Below are 19,083 nucleotides of genomic sequence, written 5' to 3' on the forward strand. Positions count from 1 at the left end.
TAGTATGCATGAGGATTCGGGACAGACAATCCACCTTCGTTCCTACGGGCAAATAAAATTCTTTTATTAATTCTAGTGCGTGAGGAGCCCCAGATGAAAGACAGAAGCTTCCGAATGCATAAGATATGCAAAGGGACAGAGATCGGTAAAACCCGAAACACATAATAATTTTAGGAGAGAAGTCATACGGATCAAATTAATTCTACCAATCCATGAAAGCGGAAGATGAGCCCAAGAAGACAACATTTCCGTCAAGTCCTTAAAGACAGAGGGGAAATTAGCCTGATACAGTCCTTCGTAAGACGGGGTGATCTTAATCCCCAAGTATGGCAAGACTGAAAGCCATTGAAAAGAAAACGATTGTTTCAGAGTTGCCAGCAGCGTGGGGGAAAGGGTAATAGACACGGCTTTAGATTTAATGGGATTGACATAGAGGCCTGAAAGAGCAGCAAAGGAGTCCAGAACCGCCAGTAAATTGGGCAGAGTAACCCCCCATGGAGAATTTCTTTGGGTGAAAGTCTCTGGCCTCATAACAAACGAAGTACACCCTCCATGTGCCTTCAGCATTGTGGGAATCATTCAGAAATGCCTCTGCTCCTTGTGACCTGGGCTTCAAAAGCTATGCCATTAAAGCCAGAGACCGTAAAGCAGGATGGTAAACCAATTCTTCAGAGAGAAGATCCATACAATCTGAAAGAGCCTTCAGGAACGTCTTCCAGCAATCTGATCAGGTTCCAGGGACTATTACCCCAAGTCAAGGTTCTGGCATCACAGGTAGTTTGCATACCATCCCCATTAGATATGGTGGCTACATTTTCTTTCTTTTTTAGGCTTTTTTTCCCCTCTGTTCTCACCTGATGATCTGGCCAGCAACACACCTCCTGTATTAAAGTGCCTCCACTGTGGATGAAGGTGCATAGGGGCACAGCAGACAGCAGAGTTGTCATTCTGGGAGTGTTATATGGACTAGCAGATTTAGATACACTAACAAATTGAAGCTGAACTCTAGCTCACACTGCTGTTACAGTAACATTTTGTTTTCTTTTGGGATAAAGGTTTTACATAAATAAAAGCTGATTGTTGTAAGCACCTCTGTAAGTGTTAAAGGGTTCGTCTCAACCCTCTTAACTTATACATTTGCAGGAGAGCTTGGTCTGTTGAAAAACAACAGACTTACTGGCCATATCACAAACTAATTGAGCCATCACAACTAAGAATTGTTAAGCTGCAATATAATAAATGTTTGTGTTTGTGTTTGGGTTTAATACCGCCTTTAGCTGAGTCTGATGAAAGTCCTAAATACTCCTAGGGATGAATCTATTTCAAACATGACTTTTGAAGGTTTAGGATCAGTTAAACCTTTGCAAGGTGTGGGTGGTTCAAGCTACATTGTCATCCAGAACCTGAGCGGACTGCTTCCTGAATAGGGCACCACCCAGATATCCTGAATAAAGAATTGCTCTCTGTACAGTTATTGTTTGCATTTGTGTTCTAGTGTGGTATGCATTACATTCACATAGGGATTTGCTGCAAGCATAGACGACGTCACCATCGCTGCTGAGACGTATAGACAAGGTGATGTGCCTAACCTGCAACAGGAAGACCTAGCTTAAAACTAGAAGCACATACAGTGGCATTACTTTCCAACTGAGAAAGTTTCCACATAGAAACCTACTAAGAACAGAGATTTATTGCATGGATGACACCCACAGGTGCTTTTTCTCTCACCGAATAGGGGATATTTCATCTGGTGGACTTTTACTAGCTTTTTATGCATGGAGCATATGAGGTTTACAAGACATACACCTGGAATGGAGAAATGCACACGGCACAAGGTGTTTTCAAGTCATACAGTCATGTTAAAAAGCAAGTACAGCCCATGTATATTGTTGACAGTTTGAACATATTTGAACCGGCACACATTAGAACTGGATTCACATAGTGCCTACAGATAAATAAGATATACTTGAGCAAATGACACATAAAATAGACATGGTGTATTCGTTTTCATGATCTAAACTAATGGTCTTCAAACTGCGGTCTGCGGGACAGATGTGTCCCTTTGCTTCCTTTTATCCGGCTCCTCCCATTTATATGAGACACTAATCCTTCCAGTAACACCAATGAAAAGGCACCATTCCTCCCACTGACACCAACATTGGGGCACAATTTCTTCTGTGGACACCAATGATGGGGCACTATTCCTTCCACTGGCACCAATGATAAGGCATAATTAATCCCACTATTACCAATGATGGGGCCATAGTGCTCCTCCTTCTGACCACAGGTGTTGTGTAATTTTTGCTCCTACTGACCATCAAGCCTGAGACGTGGTCTACTCCTACTGATGCTGGGGCATTTTCTACTCTCACTGGCCACAGTCTGGCCCCCCTAAAGTCTGAAGGATAGTAAACTGACCCGTTTAGAAAGTTTGGAGACCGTTGATCTAAACTAACAAAAATGTGACCTGGAAAAAGTAGGTACACCCCCTACATTTATCATCACTGCAAATTCATGAAATTAGAATCTGTTGTTCTAGATTAGGTGCCAAAGATTGGAACCACCTTAGGAAGTATGCAGTTGGAACCTGTCTTATTTAAGCCTCAGATATCTAGTGTCCATTGTTCTCTTTGCTATTAACATATATGGTTTCATCATGACAAGATCAATATATAAAGCCCTTAGAAAGAATATTGTGGTTGCCTATGAGTCTAGCAGGGGATTTAAAAAAAATAGCCAAGTAATTTGAAATCATTCATTCAACTGCAGAGAAAATAATCTAAAGCGGTATATAGTTCAAACCACCACTGATTTGTCCAGGACTGGCCTACCCAGCAATTTCAACCCAAGAGCTGATCATTTGATGTTTTTTTTTTTTATAAATATTTATTGATTTTCAACAAGATTCATTTTACAATCATTTTCTCCAATTAAAAAAAAAAACGAAACAATATAATTTTACTACCATAATTATCTCCCTAAAATATCCCTATTCCCCCCCACTTCCCATCTACCTTCCACTACCACCCCCCCCCCAACCCACCCTCCTCCAATCCAACCACTCTGCGTTTTCCCCACCTCCTCGCTATAGAAAGCAATCAAAGTATATCTAGTAGGATTTTATATCTTCATATATTTCACCTTCCCTTTATAATCTTCCCATTTTTTCCATTTTGCATAATATGCCCCCATTTTATCTACATGCATGTAATAAAGTTTCTCCATCTCACTAATCTGATTCACTTTAACTACCCAATCCTCTTCTGTCGGCACTTCCTTTTTTTGCCAGAACCTGGGTATCACACTCTTCGCTGCACTTAGTAAATACCATATACCTGAATCCTTATATAGTTTCACTGATAACTCTGTATTGTGGAAAAGACAAACCTCTGGGTCTAATCTAATATTAATTTCAGTAATTCTCCCCACTAAGTGAACTATTTTCTTCCAGAATGTTTGTATTTTTGAGCACTCCCACCATATATGATACAACGTGCCTATCACTCCACACCCTCTCCAACACATTGGTGAAATCTCCCCATTCATTTTATTTTCAACTTTCGGTGTGATGTGCCATCTTATCAAACACTTGTAATTTATTTCCACCTCTCGCATACTAATATTTTCATGAATTAATCTATATATTTTCTTCTGCTTCCCCTCATCTATTTCCATCCCCAAATCTCTTTCCCATTTCTCTATATACATCGGTTTTGTGCTGCTGTCTAGATCAGTGAAAATTTTATATATTTTTACAATTCCATGTTTCCCATCTCCCCGTGAATCTAACAACCTTTCAAATGGATTCCAATCCTTTCTAGTTCTCAAAGGTTTTGGGAGTCTCCCAACAAAGTGCTTCAATTGGTGATATCGCCACTCATCTATCCTATTGAAAATATCTCCTTTTTTCTTTTCCAACTCCTTAAATGATCCCAATTCCTCCCCCACCATTATATCTCTCAATTGCGCATCCTCCTTTATAATCCATTTTCCTGTGATACGCTCCCAACCTGGAGCAAAAAGCTGTGTGTTCCTTAGTGGCATTAACCCTGAATTAAAAACCCACCCCTTCTGTCTGTGCATTATATTCCAAACTCTTAAAACATTTAAAGTGTACAAACTTGTGTTATCATCCAAGCCCTTATATTGTGCGGGCACCCATATGATCCTACTTAGGTTCGTTCCACTCAGTGTATTTTTGATTTTGACCCAACTTTCCCTGGATTATGTGTCCAATCAAAAATTCTCACCATTATTACAGATTTATAATATCTCTTAAAGTCTGGTACTCCCAAACCACCCCTCTTTATTTCTACTCAACGTTTCATAACAAATTCTAGGTTTTTTGTTGCTCCATATATATCTTATCATTTTTTAAAGTTTTTTAAAATATACCTCCGGAAGTTTGATTGGAACCATTTGAAATTTATATAAGACTTTGGGCACAATTATCATTTTTATCAGATTTATGTGTCCTATCCAAGACGGGTTTCCTCCCCCTAATCTCTTTAATTCCTCTTTAGTCTCATTTAATAGTGAAATATAATTTAATTTATACAAATTCTTATATGAAGCAGAAAGTTTTACCCCTAGATACTTTAATTCTCTTTCTCTCCATACGAAGGGAAATTCTTCTTGTATCTTATCTTTTTCACTGTTTGTAAGATTTATATTTACGATCTCAGTTTTTGTCGGGTTGATTTTTAAGTTTGATAACTCCCCATATTCCTTCAATAACCTCATTAAATTTGGGAGTGTTATCCTAGGATTTCCCACATAGAAAATCAAATCATCTGCATAGGCCGCTACTTTGTGTTCTCTATCTCCTATCCGTATTCCCTTTATATCTATGTTCTTCCTTATTGTAGACAGCAAAGGCTCCAGAGATAGAACATACAACAATGGGGACAATGGACATCCTTGTCTTGTTCCATTTGACATCCCGAAAAACTCCGACCTTTCTCCATTAACCATAATAGCCGCTGAAGGCCTCCTCTATAACATTCCAATCCACTCTCTCATTTTAACTCCCAGCCCTAGTGCTTCCAAGGTGTTCATCATAAATCCCCAGTTCACTCTGTCAAATGCTTTTTCGGCGTTAATTGACAACAACACCACCGGGGTTTTCCCTTTTCTACTTTTCTGAATGAGCAACAATGATCTCAACCCATTATCTCTGCCTTCTCTCCCTGGGACGAACCCCACCTGATCCCCATGTATCTAATCAGGCATTAAATCCTTCAACCTGTTTGCCAATACTATTAAATATACTTTTTGTGATGAACTTCCCAATAATCCCAATCTATCTCAAAATTTCAATAATCCCACATAATCCAAAAGGTGATGATCAAATCTATACTAAAATAATAATAAATCACCCCTCCAATATATATTCAAAATCATCAAATGTACCAATCAACATTAAATAAATAAATATAAAATAAAATGTATATAAAAAAAAAAAAAAAAAAAAAAAAAAAATGTCCAAATCACCAAAAATAGTAATAATAATAATAAGTGTCCAAATCACCAAAAAAATATGTAATATAAATAAATAAATGTCCAAAATCCCAAGAAAAACAAAAACAAAAAAGTTCTTTATGTGTTCAGTGAAGCAAGACGATTCTCCAAACAATGCCTTGTTATCCTCAAAAATAAAGATAAAAATATATCATAGTGTAATATCCTCAAACATATATATATGCTTCACACAGTGCAAAACTCAAATCACACCAAAAATAGTGAAAAATCAATAAATCAAAAATAAACGTGAGAACTCGTGATCACTCCAATCTCAGGTGAATAGTGATACTAGGTACCAATATCCTATATACTCCAGCCAAAGTAGATGCTAAATACCATTACCCTCTTATGGTATATTCAGGCATATACTGTTAGATAGGAATATGAGGGTAATGGTATTTAGCATCTACTTTGGCTGGAGTATATAGGATATTGGTACCTAGTATCACTATTCACCTGAGATTGGAGTGATCACGAGTTCTCACGTTTATTTTTGATTTATTGATTTTTCACTATTTTTGGTGTGATTTGAGTTTTGCACTGTGTGAAGCATATATATATGTTTGAGGATATTACACTATGATATATTTTTATCTTTATTTTTGAGGATAACAAGGCATTGTTTGGAGAATCGTCTTGCTTCACTGAACACATAAAGAACTTTTTTGTTTTTGTTTTTCTTGGGATTTTGGACATTTATTTATTTATATTACATATTTTTTTGGTGATTTGGACACTTATTATTATTATTACTATTTTTGGTGATTTGGACATTTTTTTTTTTTTTTTTTATATACATTTTATTTTATATTTATTTATTTAATGTTGATTGGTACATTTGATGATTTTGAATATATATTGGAGGGGTGATTTATTATTATTTTAGTATAGATTTGATCATCACCTTTTGGATTATGTGGGATTATTGAAATTTTGAGATAGATTGGGATTATTGGGAAGTTCATCACAAAAAGTATATTTAATAGTTTATTCACTTCCTAGGGAGGAGGTAGTGTTTTGTGGCTGTATAGGAGCTTTTTGATTGACTGTTTGCCAATACCTTTGCGTACAATTTAGTATCTACATTCAACAATGAAATTGGTCTATAGCTTGAACACTGGGAGGCATCCTTATCTTCCTTATGAATTAAAACTACGTTAGCCTGTAGGGATTCTCGCCTCATTTCCATCTCACCCCCCAGGGCGTTCATATATATCTTCAGTTTGGGTATTAACACTTTATATTTTTTATAGTATCTCACAGTATAACCGTCTGGCCCTGGACTTTTCCCCGCCATAGTACTTTTTAATGCTGTTTTTATTTCTTCTTGTGTGATTTCTGATTCTAGGGAGTCCAATTGTACTTCACTCAGTTTTGGCAAACCTGCGTTTTTTAAGTATGTCCTTTTTTCACCATTTACTATTTCAACATTGTTTATAGTATCTTGGGGGATGATATTATACAGCTTACTATAATATTCTTTAAATACTCTAGCGATTTCTTTAGTTGAGTGAACCAATTCACCCTTGGGGTTTCTTATCTTTTTCTATGTAATTCCTATTTTTCTTTTTCCTTAAGGCTCTCATTAAGTACTTTCCAGGCCTATCACCCCATCTGTACCTTTCGCTTATTACTTTATTAAAGACTCTCCTTTTTTTCCTCTTCCATCAAGGTCTCTAGCTCTTCTTTTTTTATTATCTTCTGCCTTATCTCTTTAGATATTTTACTTTTATGCACCTGTTCAAGATCAAATATTTCCTTTAGAAGTCTGCTAATTTTTTTCTCCTCTTTCTTTTTTCTTTTTTGCCCCCATAAGTAATCCTCTAATGTAAGCCTTATGGGCCTTCCACACTGTAGCCACCGAAACATCTCCTGTATCATTCTCCTCAAAAAATCGTTTGATTTCCACCTCGATCTTCTGATCAATCTCATGATCCAGAAGAAGTGCCTCATTCATCTTCCAAAATTAAGCCTCCCTTCACCTCTCTTCCCCATCTTGTTTTCATTGTGACAAGGGCATGATCTGATAACGACATTACTTCAATTTTTACGTCACCACAGACTCTATGAATCGATGTTCCATCAGTATATAGTCCAATCTAGAGTATGTCTCATGTGCATATGAGAAGGAGGTATAGTCTCTGTCTTTCATGTGCCCAATTCTCCATATATCCACCAATTGGCACTCATATATCAACTCCTCCCTCTGCACAGAAGAGGTTGTATCCATCCACAGGTCCATACAGACATTAAAGTCTCCAGCCACTATCAGATGGCCTTTTTTAAAACCCAACAATTTTTTCAATACTCCCTTCAAAAATATCTCCGGTTTCTTATTTGGACAATATATATTAGCTATTGTGCACTCAATTTCTTGCAATTTACCCTTCAGAAACAGAAATCTTCCCTCAGGATCCGTCATTCTATTCTCCAATTCAAAGCTTATATTCTTTGCGAACCCTATAGCTACCCCCTTTGCTCTTTTAATTGGTGAATCTGCATAGTACCATATCGGGTAATGTCTAGTATTTAGCCTAACATTTGACTCAATCTCTGGATGTGTCTCCTGTAAAAAAAACACTGAAGATGTGCTGTGTTGCAACTCTCTAAACAACCTAAATCTCTTCCCAGGACAATACAACCCATTTACATTGTAAGTTACAAACTGTACTTCTTCCATCTTTCTCTTCTCCAACTCCCTCTCCCACTTCTCTCATAACTCCTCCCAGCCCGCAGAGTGTTAACCCTAATACCCCCTCCCTCTCCTCACCCCCCCATCCTCATCACAACCCCCGCCCTCCCCCTTTTTAGGCTTAAAGTTTGCCTACTAATCATTTGTGGGCCAAAACCCACCTTTGATTTAAAACCTTGGGGTTGAACTCCGTCCATATACGGCTCCCCTTTACCCAACCCTCCTTTCCCTTTATCCATCTAGTTCAAGGACTTCTCACAGACACTTAAAAATAAGAACAGCATTCGAACAGAGAAACCATCGTAGAGATAGAGAGAGAGGAAAGAGAAGAGAGAAAAAAAAACAAAAAACAAACCTCACTCCTCTCCTCCACTCCCCTCCCTACTTTCCCCCTCTTACTAGCTGCCAATCCTCTTTCCCCATAGCCCCTATATCTCCTTCTTCCTCATCCCACCCTGGAACTTTATTCTCTGTAAGTCAAGTCTATCACAAAAGTCTCTTAAGTCCTCAGGAAATCTCAGAATAGCCGTGAGTCCATTTTTCCATCCAATTAAGCTCGCCTGGACTCCCCATCTATAATGCACATTCTGTTTTCTCATCTGATCTACCAGGAGTTTTAGAGATTTCTTTCTCCAGAATGTCTCCGGTGCTAAAACCGCAAAAATTTGAATGTTTATTTCTTCATACTTGATACTTGTTCTTCCCTTAATTTTCTTCCAAATTTCTTCTTTATCACTCAGCCTATGAAATTGGATAATTATGTCGCTCGATCTTTCTCTACCATTTCTTTGTTGGACTTTTCCTATTCTGAATGCACCGTCCAATGTAAACATTTCTGAGATAGGTCTGTCCATTATGGAGTTTAAGATTTTACTCATTAACCCTTTCAAGTCCTCCCCCTGTGAACTCTCTGGAACTCCTCGTATCCTGAGATTATTCCTTCTATCCCTATTTTCTTGAACTTCTATTTTGTAGAGCAATTTTTTTTGATCTTTCCTGATTTCCAGTGTCTGTTTCTTAAGTTCTGAGATATCTTGCGCATGATTTTTAAGTTTTTCCTCCGTTTCTTCCACTCTGTATAATAATTGCCCAAGATCATTCCGTATCATTGCTATTTCTTGCTTTATTGACTTTTCCAAGCTTTTAAACATTTCTGCCATCTCTTTCTTATTCAGCACTTGCAATTCCCTTTCAAGTTCTCTCCCCTCCATATTTTCTAACATATGTTGACTGGTATTGTCCATTCCTAGGGATAGTCTAGGACTTTTTTTCCAAACTAATTTCCAATTCGCTCTTTTCCTTTATCTCTAGGGGTCTTTCTGGGGTCACATTCCCCACGTATACTTTTTAATCGGAATGGACTGGGCTCCCTTGGACCCGCTTCCTTTATTTTTACTTTTATTCTTCATATCTTCTGACCTCTTCTATAGACACCACGGAAAAACTCAAATAGACATTAGGGACCCGGATTTGGCCCACTATTTAATTGTCCGCTTGAACTTTCTAGGGTCATTTAATTTAATCTTCTTTACTCTTCCATACCTTCAAACCCCCTAGGAGCCCCCTAGGAACCCCCCTTCTCTACTTCACACACTGTTCCTTTATGCCATACCAAGCATTATACAATTATTCAGAGCTGCTTTCTCTCCCCCTCCTCTCTCTCCTGTCATCAGTCTCTCCGGACAATTTTTTCCTACCTTAGGGGAGTTCCTCAGGGTATCTCAGTTCGTTCAGCTAGGGCTCAGGCAGGATGTTGAGTTCATCATCCATCCGGAAAATCCAAGGAGCGGACTAGGGAGTAAGCTGGGGAACAGACCGCGTCTCTAGCTCTCTCCTCCGGACGCCGGCCGGCTTCTCCTCCTCCCAGCGCTTCCTTGCGGCTACCCACGTGGTTCCGCCTCGTCATTTCGTTTCCCCGGCAACCCGACTCTCCTTCCGGGGATCACCGCTGCAAGCCTCGGGGAGAATGACTGCCGAACCCGCTCTCGTCCCACAAGGCCGCTACCTCACCACCAGAGCCCCGGCCACCTCTCTCACAGGTAGGTCCCAGGAAGATAGTTACTCGACTAGAGCATAGAGGATAGGGGAGGTTAGAGTCAGAGGTATCGGAGAGTACCTACATCGTGCTCTCCCACGTCACTATACACAAGCCCCGCCCCCTCCTGATCATTTGATGTTAAATGGAGCCTCATGAAAACCCAAAATCTCATCACGGGGTGTTCAAGTAACTCTTGCAACCGTTGGGATCCAAATGCATGCATTTACAATAAAAAAGAGATTGCACCAATTTAACCTGTATTGAGGTATGTTATGAAAAAGCCGTTGCTGTGCCCAATTTGAAGAGTCTCTTCCTGGGAAACAAGCATTCCTGACAGTGTTCCCCGAAGCAGTAACATTCTGAGTGGCAGCACCGTGCATTCCAGCACCCAGCACTGATAGAAGCCAGACTTGTCAGGTGGAGTTATCTCTCCCCGACAGTTGAAACATAGTCTCGCCTTCTGTACAGCTTGGAACAACCATGGCCTCGGTTTTCATTTTTCCATAGCTGGCCACTCCCTTTCCCCCTTGATTGCCCCTCTTCTTCCAAGCTAAGGCAAAAAGAAGTGTCCGTAAGAGGCTGGGGGGGCTGAGCCATGTATGGCGCCCCAGGTTCTCCCAGTAGTACTGGCTGATCACTGTTGTTACAATGGTATCTCTGCTGGCTTTACAGTTGTTAGCCCTATCTATGGGCAGATTTGTGGCATGCAGCTCCAGGTGGCACTTTTAGAAAGGTCCCAGGGCTGGTTCTGGGCTGCCCAGCTATTCCTAGGTGGTGCCAGTGCCATGTACCACCGCTGCCTGTGTGCACGGAATGTTCCCCAATTATTTATTGTCACAGCTCAGGCCACATGTCTCTCTATGGCTAAGTGTGTCTTTCCTGCAGAATAGCAGATTTGCTGCATATTCCCCAAAGCTACCCATTGGAAATGGGATGTGGGGTGCTCTGGCAGTGTTGCCAGGCATCCCATTATTGGCAGGCTGCCCTCTTACCCCCAATTGCAATTGATGACACCTTTATCGGATCATCTATTGTAATTAGATGACGATTTGCAATTAGAGATCGATGGGCTTGTTAGAGGAGGTGTTTAGCCATCTTAAGGGTCTGGGGACACTCCAATGTCTGCAGGTGGTTTAGTAGGCAAGATCTCACTGCTTGCAGTTAGCAGATGCCAACCTTATCTGATCATCCATTGGAACTTTTACAACTAACTTGATCATTTGCTGTTAGATCTCAGGAGGAGGCTATTGCTGTCAATGACACAAATGTTGGGTCATGTTTTACTCTCACACTACAAGTGTAATACTAGAAAACAACACCCACATTATTGCCATGCCTCCAGAAGTTTTCTTCTTCATACTATTTAAGTGTCCTCTCCTAACTATGCATGCATATCCTGGTGCCTCTTATTTGAAATTGGTTTGTCCTTAAACTCTGTTTCTTGTAGCAAAAGTCTGTGACCAATTGTTTGAGGGCATGTAAAAAGTGGGGGTGTGATTTTGTGGGTGTCGTTAATAGTTGGCATGGTCAGTAAGCTGTGCCCGTATTTCATTTTGAAAATATGTTAACCTTATGAAGAATGATCATTCAAAGATGTTGAACAAGTCAACAATTTCCATGGGGTGTATATACTTTTTCACATGACTCTATACCTGGATTTGGGTGATGTACTTCATGGCTGCTTCACAGCTTACAAAGAGCTTTATGCGCATATGTTAGATATTCCTATGCCAATTAAACCACCCTAAAGCCTGGTATGCATAGTAAGTTGCTTTTCGCTCAAGCTAGCGGGCTGAGCAAAAACAAAAAAAAACAAAAACTGAGGAGCTCGTACTACTTGATCCTAGTACAGTGATCTCCTCACTGAGCTATTGTGTTCTGTCAGGGGGATTAAACAAACTGCACATGTCTAATCCCTACACAGGGACTGAACTGTGTTTTGGTGGCCAAGCTGTGATATTATACACCTGCGTGGTTTTCTCTTAGGATTTAAACAAAAATACAACTTTGAATTATCTTAGGTGTTCTTCTGAGGACAAGATACCAATAATAATTGATGCAAACCTGCTATATGCATCACTATATAGACTATTCATGGACATAAGGGGCTATATACAAGTGTGTTGCTTTTGTTTGGCCATTTAGCCTATTAAAGCGGTAGTAAACCCCAGCTTGAGAAAAAAAAAAAAAAATCCCCTGCAAGTTAATGTGATAATGTGTTAGTATGCATCTCATACTAGCACATTATGAAGGACTTACCTTAAAACGAAGCCCTCCAGCAGTGCGCTGTCCCCGCTGCAGAGGCTTTCATCTTCACCCGGTCTTTCTTCAGGGTTCGGAAGCTCCAGCCGTCTGACTGGCTGAGCCACGATGACGTCACTCCCACGCATACATGGAGGAGTCTTGGCCATGGCACAGTGCTCTCAAGGAATGGCGTGGGTATGCTGTTCCTTCAGAGCACATGTGCCGGCTGTCAAAAAAAGTGAATATCTCCTAAACAGTGCACGTTTAGGAGATATTTATTTTACCTACAGGAAAGGTTTATTATAGGCTTACCTGCAGGCAAAGATATAAAAGTGGGTTTACTTCCACTTTAAAGAAATAATTTTATGTAGAAATTAACATTTTTTTAAAATTGTTTTCATGAAATGTAGTTCTGATACCTAAAGCTTTTCTATATAAAAGTCTCTTATCGATGTTGGAATTTAAAGTAAGGTATCCTCCTAATAATTATTTTCTATTTCATCTTTAAAGCTTTAGTTGCTCAGAGGACAGAAACCTTACCTCCCATATGCAAAATTAGATTTACTCTGCAAAACTTAATGCCCGAGAGCCAAATAGCTTTACATCAACAATCTTTATTTGAACATAAATGGGCTCATAATTTATCACATTGTTTCCACCTAACCTGCTTCATTGTTCTTTCTGCACCTAAAACAGCTGAGAGCAAAACTCCCAGTCTAATACAGTCTGGGAGGTCTGGTATCATATAAAAGACCGTGCACTCACCTGGGCTACGGCCACCTGCGTCTGTTGCTGCTGTTGGAGAAGCTGGTGCTGTAGAAGCTGCAGTCGGTGCTGTGAAGCCAGAGGGGTGAGGACGGAGACAGAAGAAGCACAGCTTGAGGTATGAAATTTCTGGGACAGTGTTGAGTAGGCGGAACAATTTTCAATATCCTGTAATCAAAGCACAGACAGCGAGGGTTGGGTATATGCTTCAGAGTCATGAAATAAAAATACTTCCTGAAATAGAGCTGCAAAAAGTGGATTTAACATCATGTCCAATCCAGAAGGCATTACATAAGAAAGTTACACAAATGACAAGCAGCTGACCACTCCAGGGTAATGGAGAGCAATATGAGAGGCAAGTAGGTGCATCTGCAGATTTTGGAGTGGTCAGTCACATATGGCTGCACACAGCAGTCTATTCCTGCCCACATCTCATTAAGAAAAGTGACAATTGAGGCTTTTGTCATCAGCAAGCAATCAAGATGCATGGAATCTGACTGGCTGCTGGATCTTTCCTTCAGTTTTCATTCATCAGTTCTGCTACTTTTTTGCGGTCATTGCAAGAAGCCTTCCACTAGGGGACTCCACAAGCCAAAAAACCCCAAAACTCTAAAGGCCAGCAAGGACAATCAGTGACAGGACAATATCAGACTGTTAATTATAGCCTACCAATTTACAGGACGCTCACACTTAATTTAGAGACCATTTACTCCTGAGTGGTTTATTGGTTGGAAATGCCATAAACAAATGAAAGAGCGTCTCATAAATCTCCGCTATAGACGCTGACAAAATAAATAAACCAAGCAACTTTCAAGTCGCACATGATGTGGCTCATTTCTCCGCTGTAATAAATGGATCTTCCCAAAGCTCATAACCCTTACAAAAGATAGCACCATTTCACAAAACACTTGCTGCATGTTCATTTCCGTGTACTGCCAATATTAGGGAAGTCTTTTTTCAATGTAATTGTTTTGTGGCTCAAATCTGCTGAAATAATTGCCTTCATGTATATTTTAAATTTTTGATGTGCTTTGCATGAGAAGTCAGTTCACAAATATTATCTCCTGGGTTTTGCTCCATATGGCTGGTGATAACAGTGACTTCTCTATCTACTGTGAAGTGCAGGAAAAGGAACCATTCCAGTGGACATACATAATAATTCAAGAGAAAAATGGTTTATTAGGCTAAATGTGCATTTGAAAGGGAAAAATATTAATTTCACAACAATGCTTTTTTGTGTAAGCTTAAGATCACGTTGTCAGGGGGCGTGGCCAGCAGCGAAGATGTGAACAGTGCTGCTTAGGAGCTGTGGTGGCTCCGCTACTTTCCTTACTAATCCTGACTGCTGCCACCGGGCAAAGTCCGATCAAATGGGGTTTATTCCTGGGTACTCTACTTATACTAATCTCCATAGACTCTTTACTAATCTTCAGATGCCGGGTGCCACAGATTCCCCTAGGGCAATGATATCGCTTGATACTCAAGGCATTTGATTCCATAGAATGGCTCTATATATTTTTGGTTTTACAGAAATATGGTTTTGGGGAAGGGTTCCTTATGTGGATACATATCTTGTATAACCAACCACGAGCTCGTACCAGGGTTAATGGTCTAATCTCTAAATCATTTCCAATATGTTGGGGCACAAGGCAGGGCTACCCACTTTCACCTCTGCTATTTGCACTCGCTATAGAACCATTGGTGGAACTACAGACTTCCTCTCTGGCTCAGGGAATTCCAACTGGTACTCTGGAAGAACGAATTTTACTTTATGCCGACCACATTGTATATCTCGGACCCTCAGACCACTGCACCACATGTCCTTTCCCTAATTCAGCAGTTTGGGCAATACTCAGGTTTCAAAGTGAACTGGTCTAAGTCCAATTTGTTCCTCATAGATGAGATCCCCTCATTTTGTTTGTCTCCTAGTTGCCCACAACAACTCACATCTAAATTTCGATACCTGGGGATAGAGGTTCAAGTTTCTAATTTTTAGGGACTCTTTAATGACTGGCATAGTATCACTGGATTTGCATAGGGCCAATGCAGTGCCAATATTTAAAAAAAGGTCAAAATCTTTACAAAGTAATTATAGACCTGCTAGTTTAACTTCTATAGTTGGGAATATACTGGAGAGTTTAATAAAAGACCACATAGATGAGTTCTTGCTGGAAAAAGTATTTTAGGCAACAGACAGCATGGATTCATGAAAGACAGGAGCTGTCAAATAAATCTGATTTCTTTTATGAGGAGGTGAGCAAACCTTTGGACAGAGGGGTGGTGGTGGACGTGGTATACTTGTATTTTGAAAAAGCGTTTGACAGTTCCCCATTCACAGCTAATGTGTAAGGTAAAGGCTACAGGCTTGGAAAAATCCATATGTAAATGATAGAAAACTGGCTAAAAGATCATATTCAGAGAGTAGTGGTTAATGATTCATACTCTGAATGGTCTAGGGTTGTTAGTGGAGTATCCCAAGGTTTAGTGTTGGGACCCTTACTTTTTAATATATATTTTTAAACGATATAGGGTCTTCAATTAGAAATACCATTTCCGTCTTTGCAGATGACACCAAGCTGTGCAGTGGAATAATGTCCTTACAGGATGTCTCCAACTTACAAGCCGATCTCAATGCACTGTTTAATTGGGCAACTATGTGGCAAATGAGGTTTAATGTTGATAAATGTAAGGTTATGCACTTGGGGGTTAAGAATATGCATGCATCATACATACTAGGGGGGGTACAACTGGGGGAATCAATGGTGGAGAAGGATCTGGGAGTTCTGGTAGATCAAAAGCTTAATAGTGGCATGCAATGCCAAGCTGTGATTCCTAAAGCGAGCAAAATCCTCTCTTGTGTTAAAACAGGTATAGACTCCAGAGAGAGAGATATATTACCCCTGTACAAATCATTAGTAAGACCTCGTCTGGAATATGCAGTTCAATTTTGGACACGATTCACAAAAAGAATATTGGGAAACTGGAGAAAGTACAGAGAAGGGCAACCAAACTGATAAGAGGCATGGAGGAGCTCAGCTATGAGGAAAGATTAGAGGAACTGAATTTATTCTCTCTTAAGAAGAGGAGATTAAGGGGGAATATGATCAACATGTATAAATACATCAGTGGTTCATATAGTGAACTCAGTGTAGAGTTATTCCCCCTGAGGTCATCACAGAGGACAAGGGGGCACTCTTTACATCTGGAGGAAAAGAAATGTAATCTCCAAACACGGAAAGGTTTCTTCACAGTAAAAGGTGTAAAAATGAATAGACTTCCTCAAGAGTTGGTTCTAGCCAGCTCAGTGGATTGCTTTAAAAAAGGCCTGGATTCTTTCTTGGATACACAGAATATAACTGGATACTGACATTTATATGTAAAGTTAATCCAGGGAATATCCGATTGCCTCTCGGGGGATCAGGAAGGATTTTTTTCCCATGCAGGAGCAAATTGGATCATGCTTTGCTGGGTTTTTTGCCTTTCTCTGGATCAACTGTGGGCATAGGATTATAACTTTTTTTTTTTTAATGGGTGAACTGGATGGACTTTTGTCTTTTTTTCAGCCAGACTAACTATGTAACTCCCTCTGGCTAACTTTTATGACAATAATTTAGCACCTTGTATCTCCTTCCATACTAAGGTCTCTCAATGGATTAAGCTTCCCTTGTCCTTATTGGGAAGGATGATCTTATTTAAGATGACGTTTCTTACGCCCTTCTTGCGGTACCCTAAACCACCAGGGTATCCTCGACCACTCCACAATTACCTACTAATAGAGGAGGTTTAGCGCTTCCTAATCTAAGCTTGTATTAGACAGTGTTCCAAATTATTATGCAAATTCTATTTAAGTGTCACAAAGATTAAATATTTTGTTTTTAAGTTTAACTCATGGGTGGCATTGTGTGTCAGGGCTCTTTTAATCACTGAAAACAATCTTGAACACCTGTGATAATTAGATTGGCCGGTGAGCCCCATTTAAGGAAAAACTACTAAAGGACGGTGTTCCACATTATTAAGCAGAGCACCATTTTCAAGCAATATGGGGAAGAAAAAAGGATCTCTCTGCTGCCGAAAAGAGTGAAATAGTTCAATGCCTTGGACGAGGTATGAAAACATTAGATATTTCACGATCATCGCACTATTAAGAGATTTGTGGCTGATTCAGAGCACAGACGGGTTCGTGCAGATAAAGGCACATTGAGGAAGATTTCTGCCAGATCCATGCATCGGATGAAGAGAGCTAAAATACCATTACATAGCAGCAAACAGATATTTGAAGCTGCTGGTGCCTCTGGAGTCCCACGGACATCAAGGTGTAGAGTCCTCCAGAGTCTTGCAACTGTGCATAAACCTTCTAGTCGGCCACCAATAACCAATGCTCACAAGCAGAAACGGCTGCATTGGGCAGAAAAATACATGAAGACTAATTTTCAAACAGTCCTGTTCACGGATGAGTGCCGTGCAACCCTGGATGGTCCAGATGGAGGGAGTAGTGGATGGTTGGTGGACGGCCACCCTGTTCCAACAAGGCTGTGACATCAGCAAGGCGGAGGTGGAGTCATGTTTTGGGCCCGAATCATGGGAACAGAGCTGGTCGACCCCTTTAGGGGCCCCGAAGGTGTAAAGATGACCTCTGCAAAGTATGTGGAGTTTATGACTGACCACTTTTTTCCCTGGTACAGAAGGAAGAACTATGCTTTCCGTAATAAAATTATCTTCATGAATGACAATGCACCATCTCATGCTGCAAAGAATACCTCTGCATCAATGGCTGTTATGGGGATAAAAAGGAGAGAAAGTCATGGTGTGGCCTCCATCTTCCCCTGACCTCAGCCCTATTGAGAACCTTTGGAGCATCCTCAAGCAAAAGAACTATGAGGGTGGGAGGCAGTTTACATCCAAATAGCAGCTCTGGCAGGCTATTCTGACATTTTGCAAACAAATTCAAGCAGAAACTGTCCAAAAACTCACAAGTTCAATGGATGCAAGACTTGTGAAGCTGCTATCAAATAAGGGATCCTATGTTACAATGTAACATGACCTGTTAAAATGTTTAAAAAGTTAAAACGTTGTTAAAAGTTTGGTTGAAATAGCTTTTGATTTCAGTAAATATGCTGCAAACACAACAAATGACAATTTTCAGTTCTTTACAACCTATAAAGTGTTTTGAAACTTACTGTGCGTAATAATTTGGAACAGTGCATTGTAAGTTTTTTATGTTTAACAAAAATCCTGTTATCATTAGGAGGTTTGTTTAATAAAATGTAAATTGTACTCTTAATAGTTTATAACATGAGAATTATGCTGACTGTTATTTACATCAATTATTTAGGTAAATGAGAAAAATATAATTTGCATAATAATTTGGAACACGGTATATTATACTGCTCAAGTCATATACATACACTGGTGGTTGTTTCCGCAGCTGACCAAAGCTGCAAATGCAACAGAGGCTGCTATATTCTCCTCCTATGAAGCCTTATCCAATTTGTTATTTAGACCAGCGTTTTTCAACCACTGTGCCGCGGCACACTAGTGTGCCGTGAGATATTGTCTGGTGTGCCGTGGGAAAAATTCCAATTTCATCTGTAACATGTGGCTTCTGCTCACAAATAGACCAATCATTAGAATCTAATGATTCAGTGGTCGGCAAGCCGCGGCTCGCGAGCCACATGCGGCTCTTTACCCAGTCTAATGCGGCTCTTCTGTGTGCCGGGCGCCTGCTCCCCTCCCTCCTCTCGGTCGGCCGCTCCCCTGCCTCCTCTCGGTTGGCAGCCCCAAAAGTCCGCGCGGACCTTTTAATCCGGCTTGCGGATGTGGC

The 19,083-nt window shown here is 40.1% G+C and overlaps 1 protein-coding gene across 2 annotated transcripts in view; it reads right to left on the reverse strand.

The window, feature by feature from the left end:
- Window positions 1–19,083, reverse strand: part of LOC149456307 (carboxyl-terminal PDZ ligand of neuronal nitric oxide synthase protein-like) — a 176,492-nt gene that overhangs the window by 38,211 nt on the left and 119,198 nt on the right. For both annotated transcript variants that reach the window (XM_089685237.1, XM_089685236.1), the window contains one exon: window positions 13,263–13,430. In XM_089685237.1, the coding sequence (XP_089541363.1) occupies window positions 13,263–13,430 (168 nt within the window). The remainder of the gene's footprint in view (window positions 1–13,262; window positions 13,431–19,083) is intronic.

The sequence above is a fragment of the Staurois parvus genome, unplaced genomic scaffold, assembly GCF_062004578.1.
Source record: "Staurois parvus isolate SC_StPar_1 unplaced genomic scaffold, SC_StPar_1.0 ptg000365l, whole genome shotgun sequence".
NCBI lineage: Eukaryota > Metazoa > Chordata > Amphibia > Anura > Ranidae > Staurois > Staurois parvus.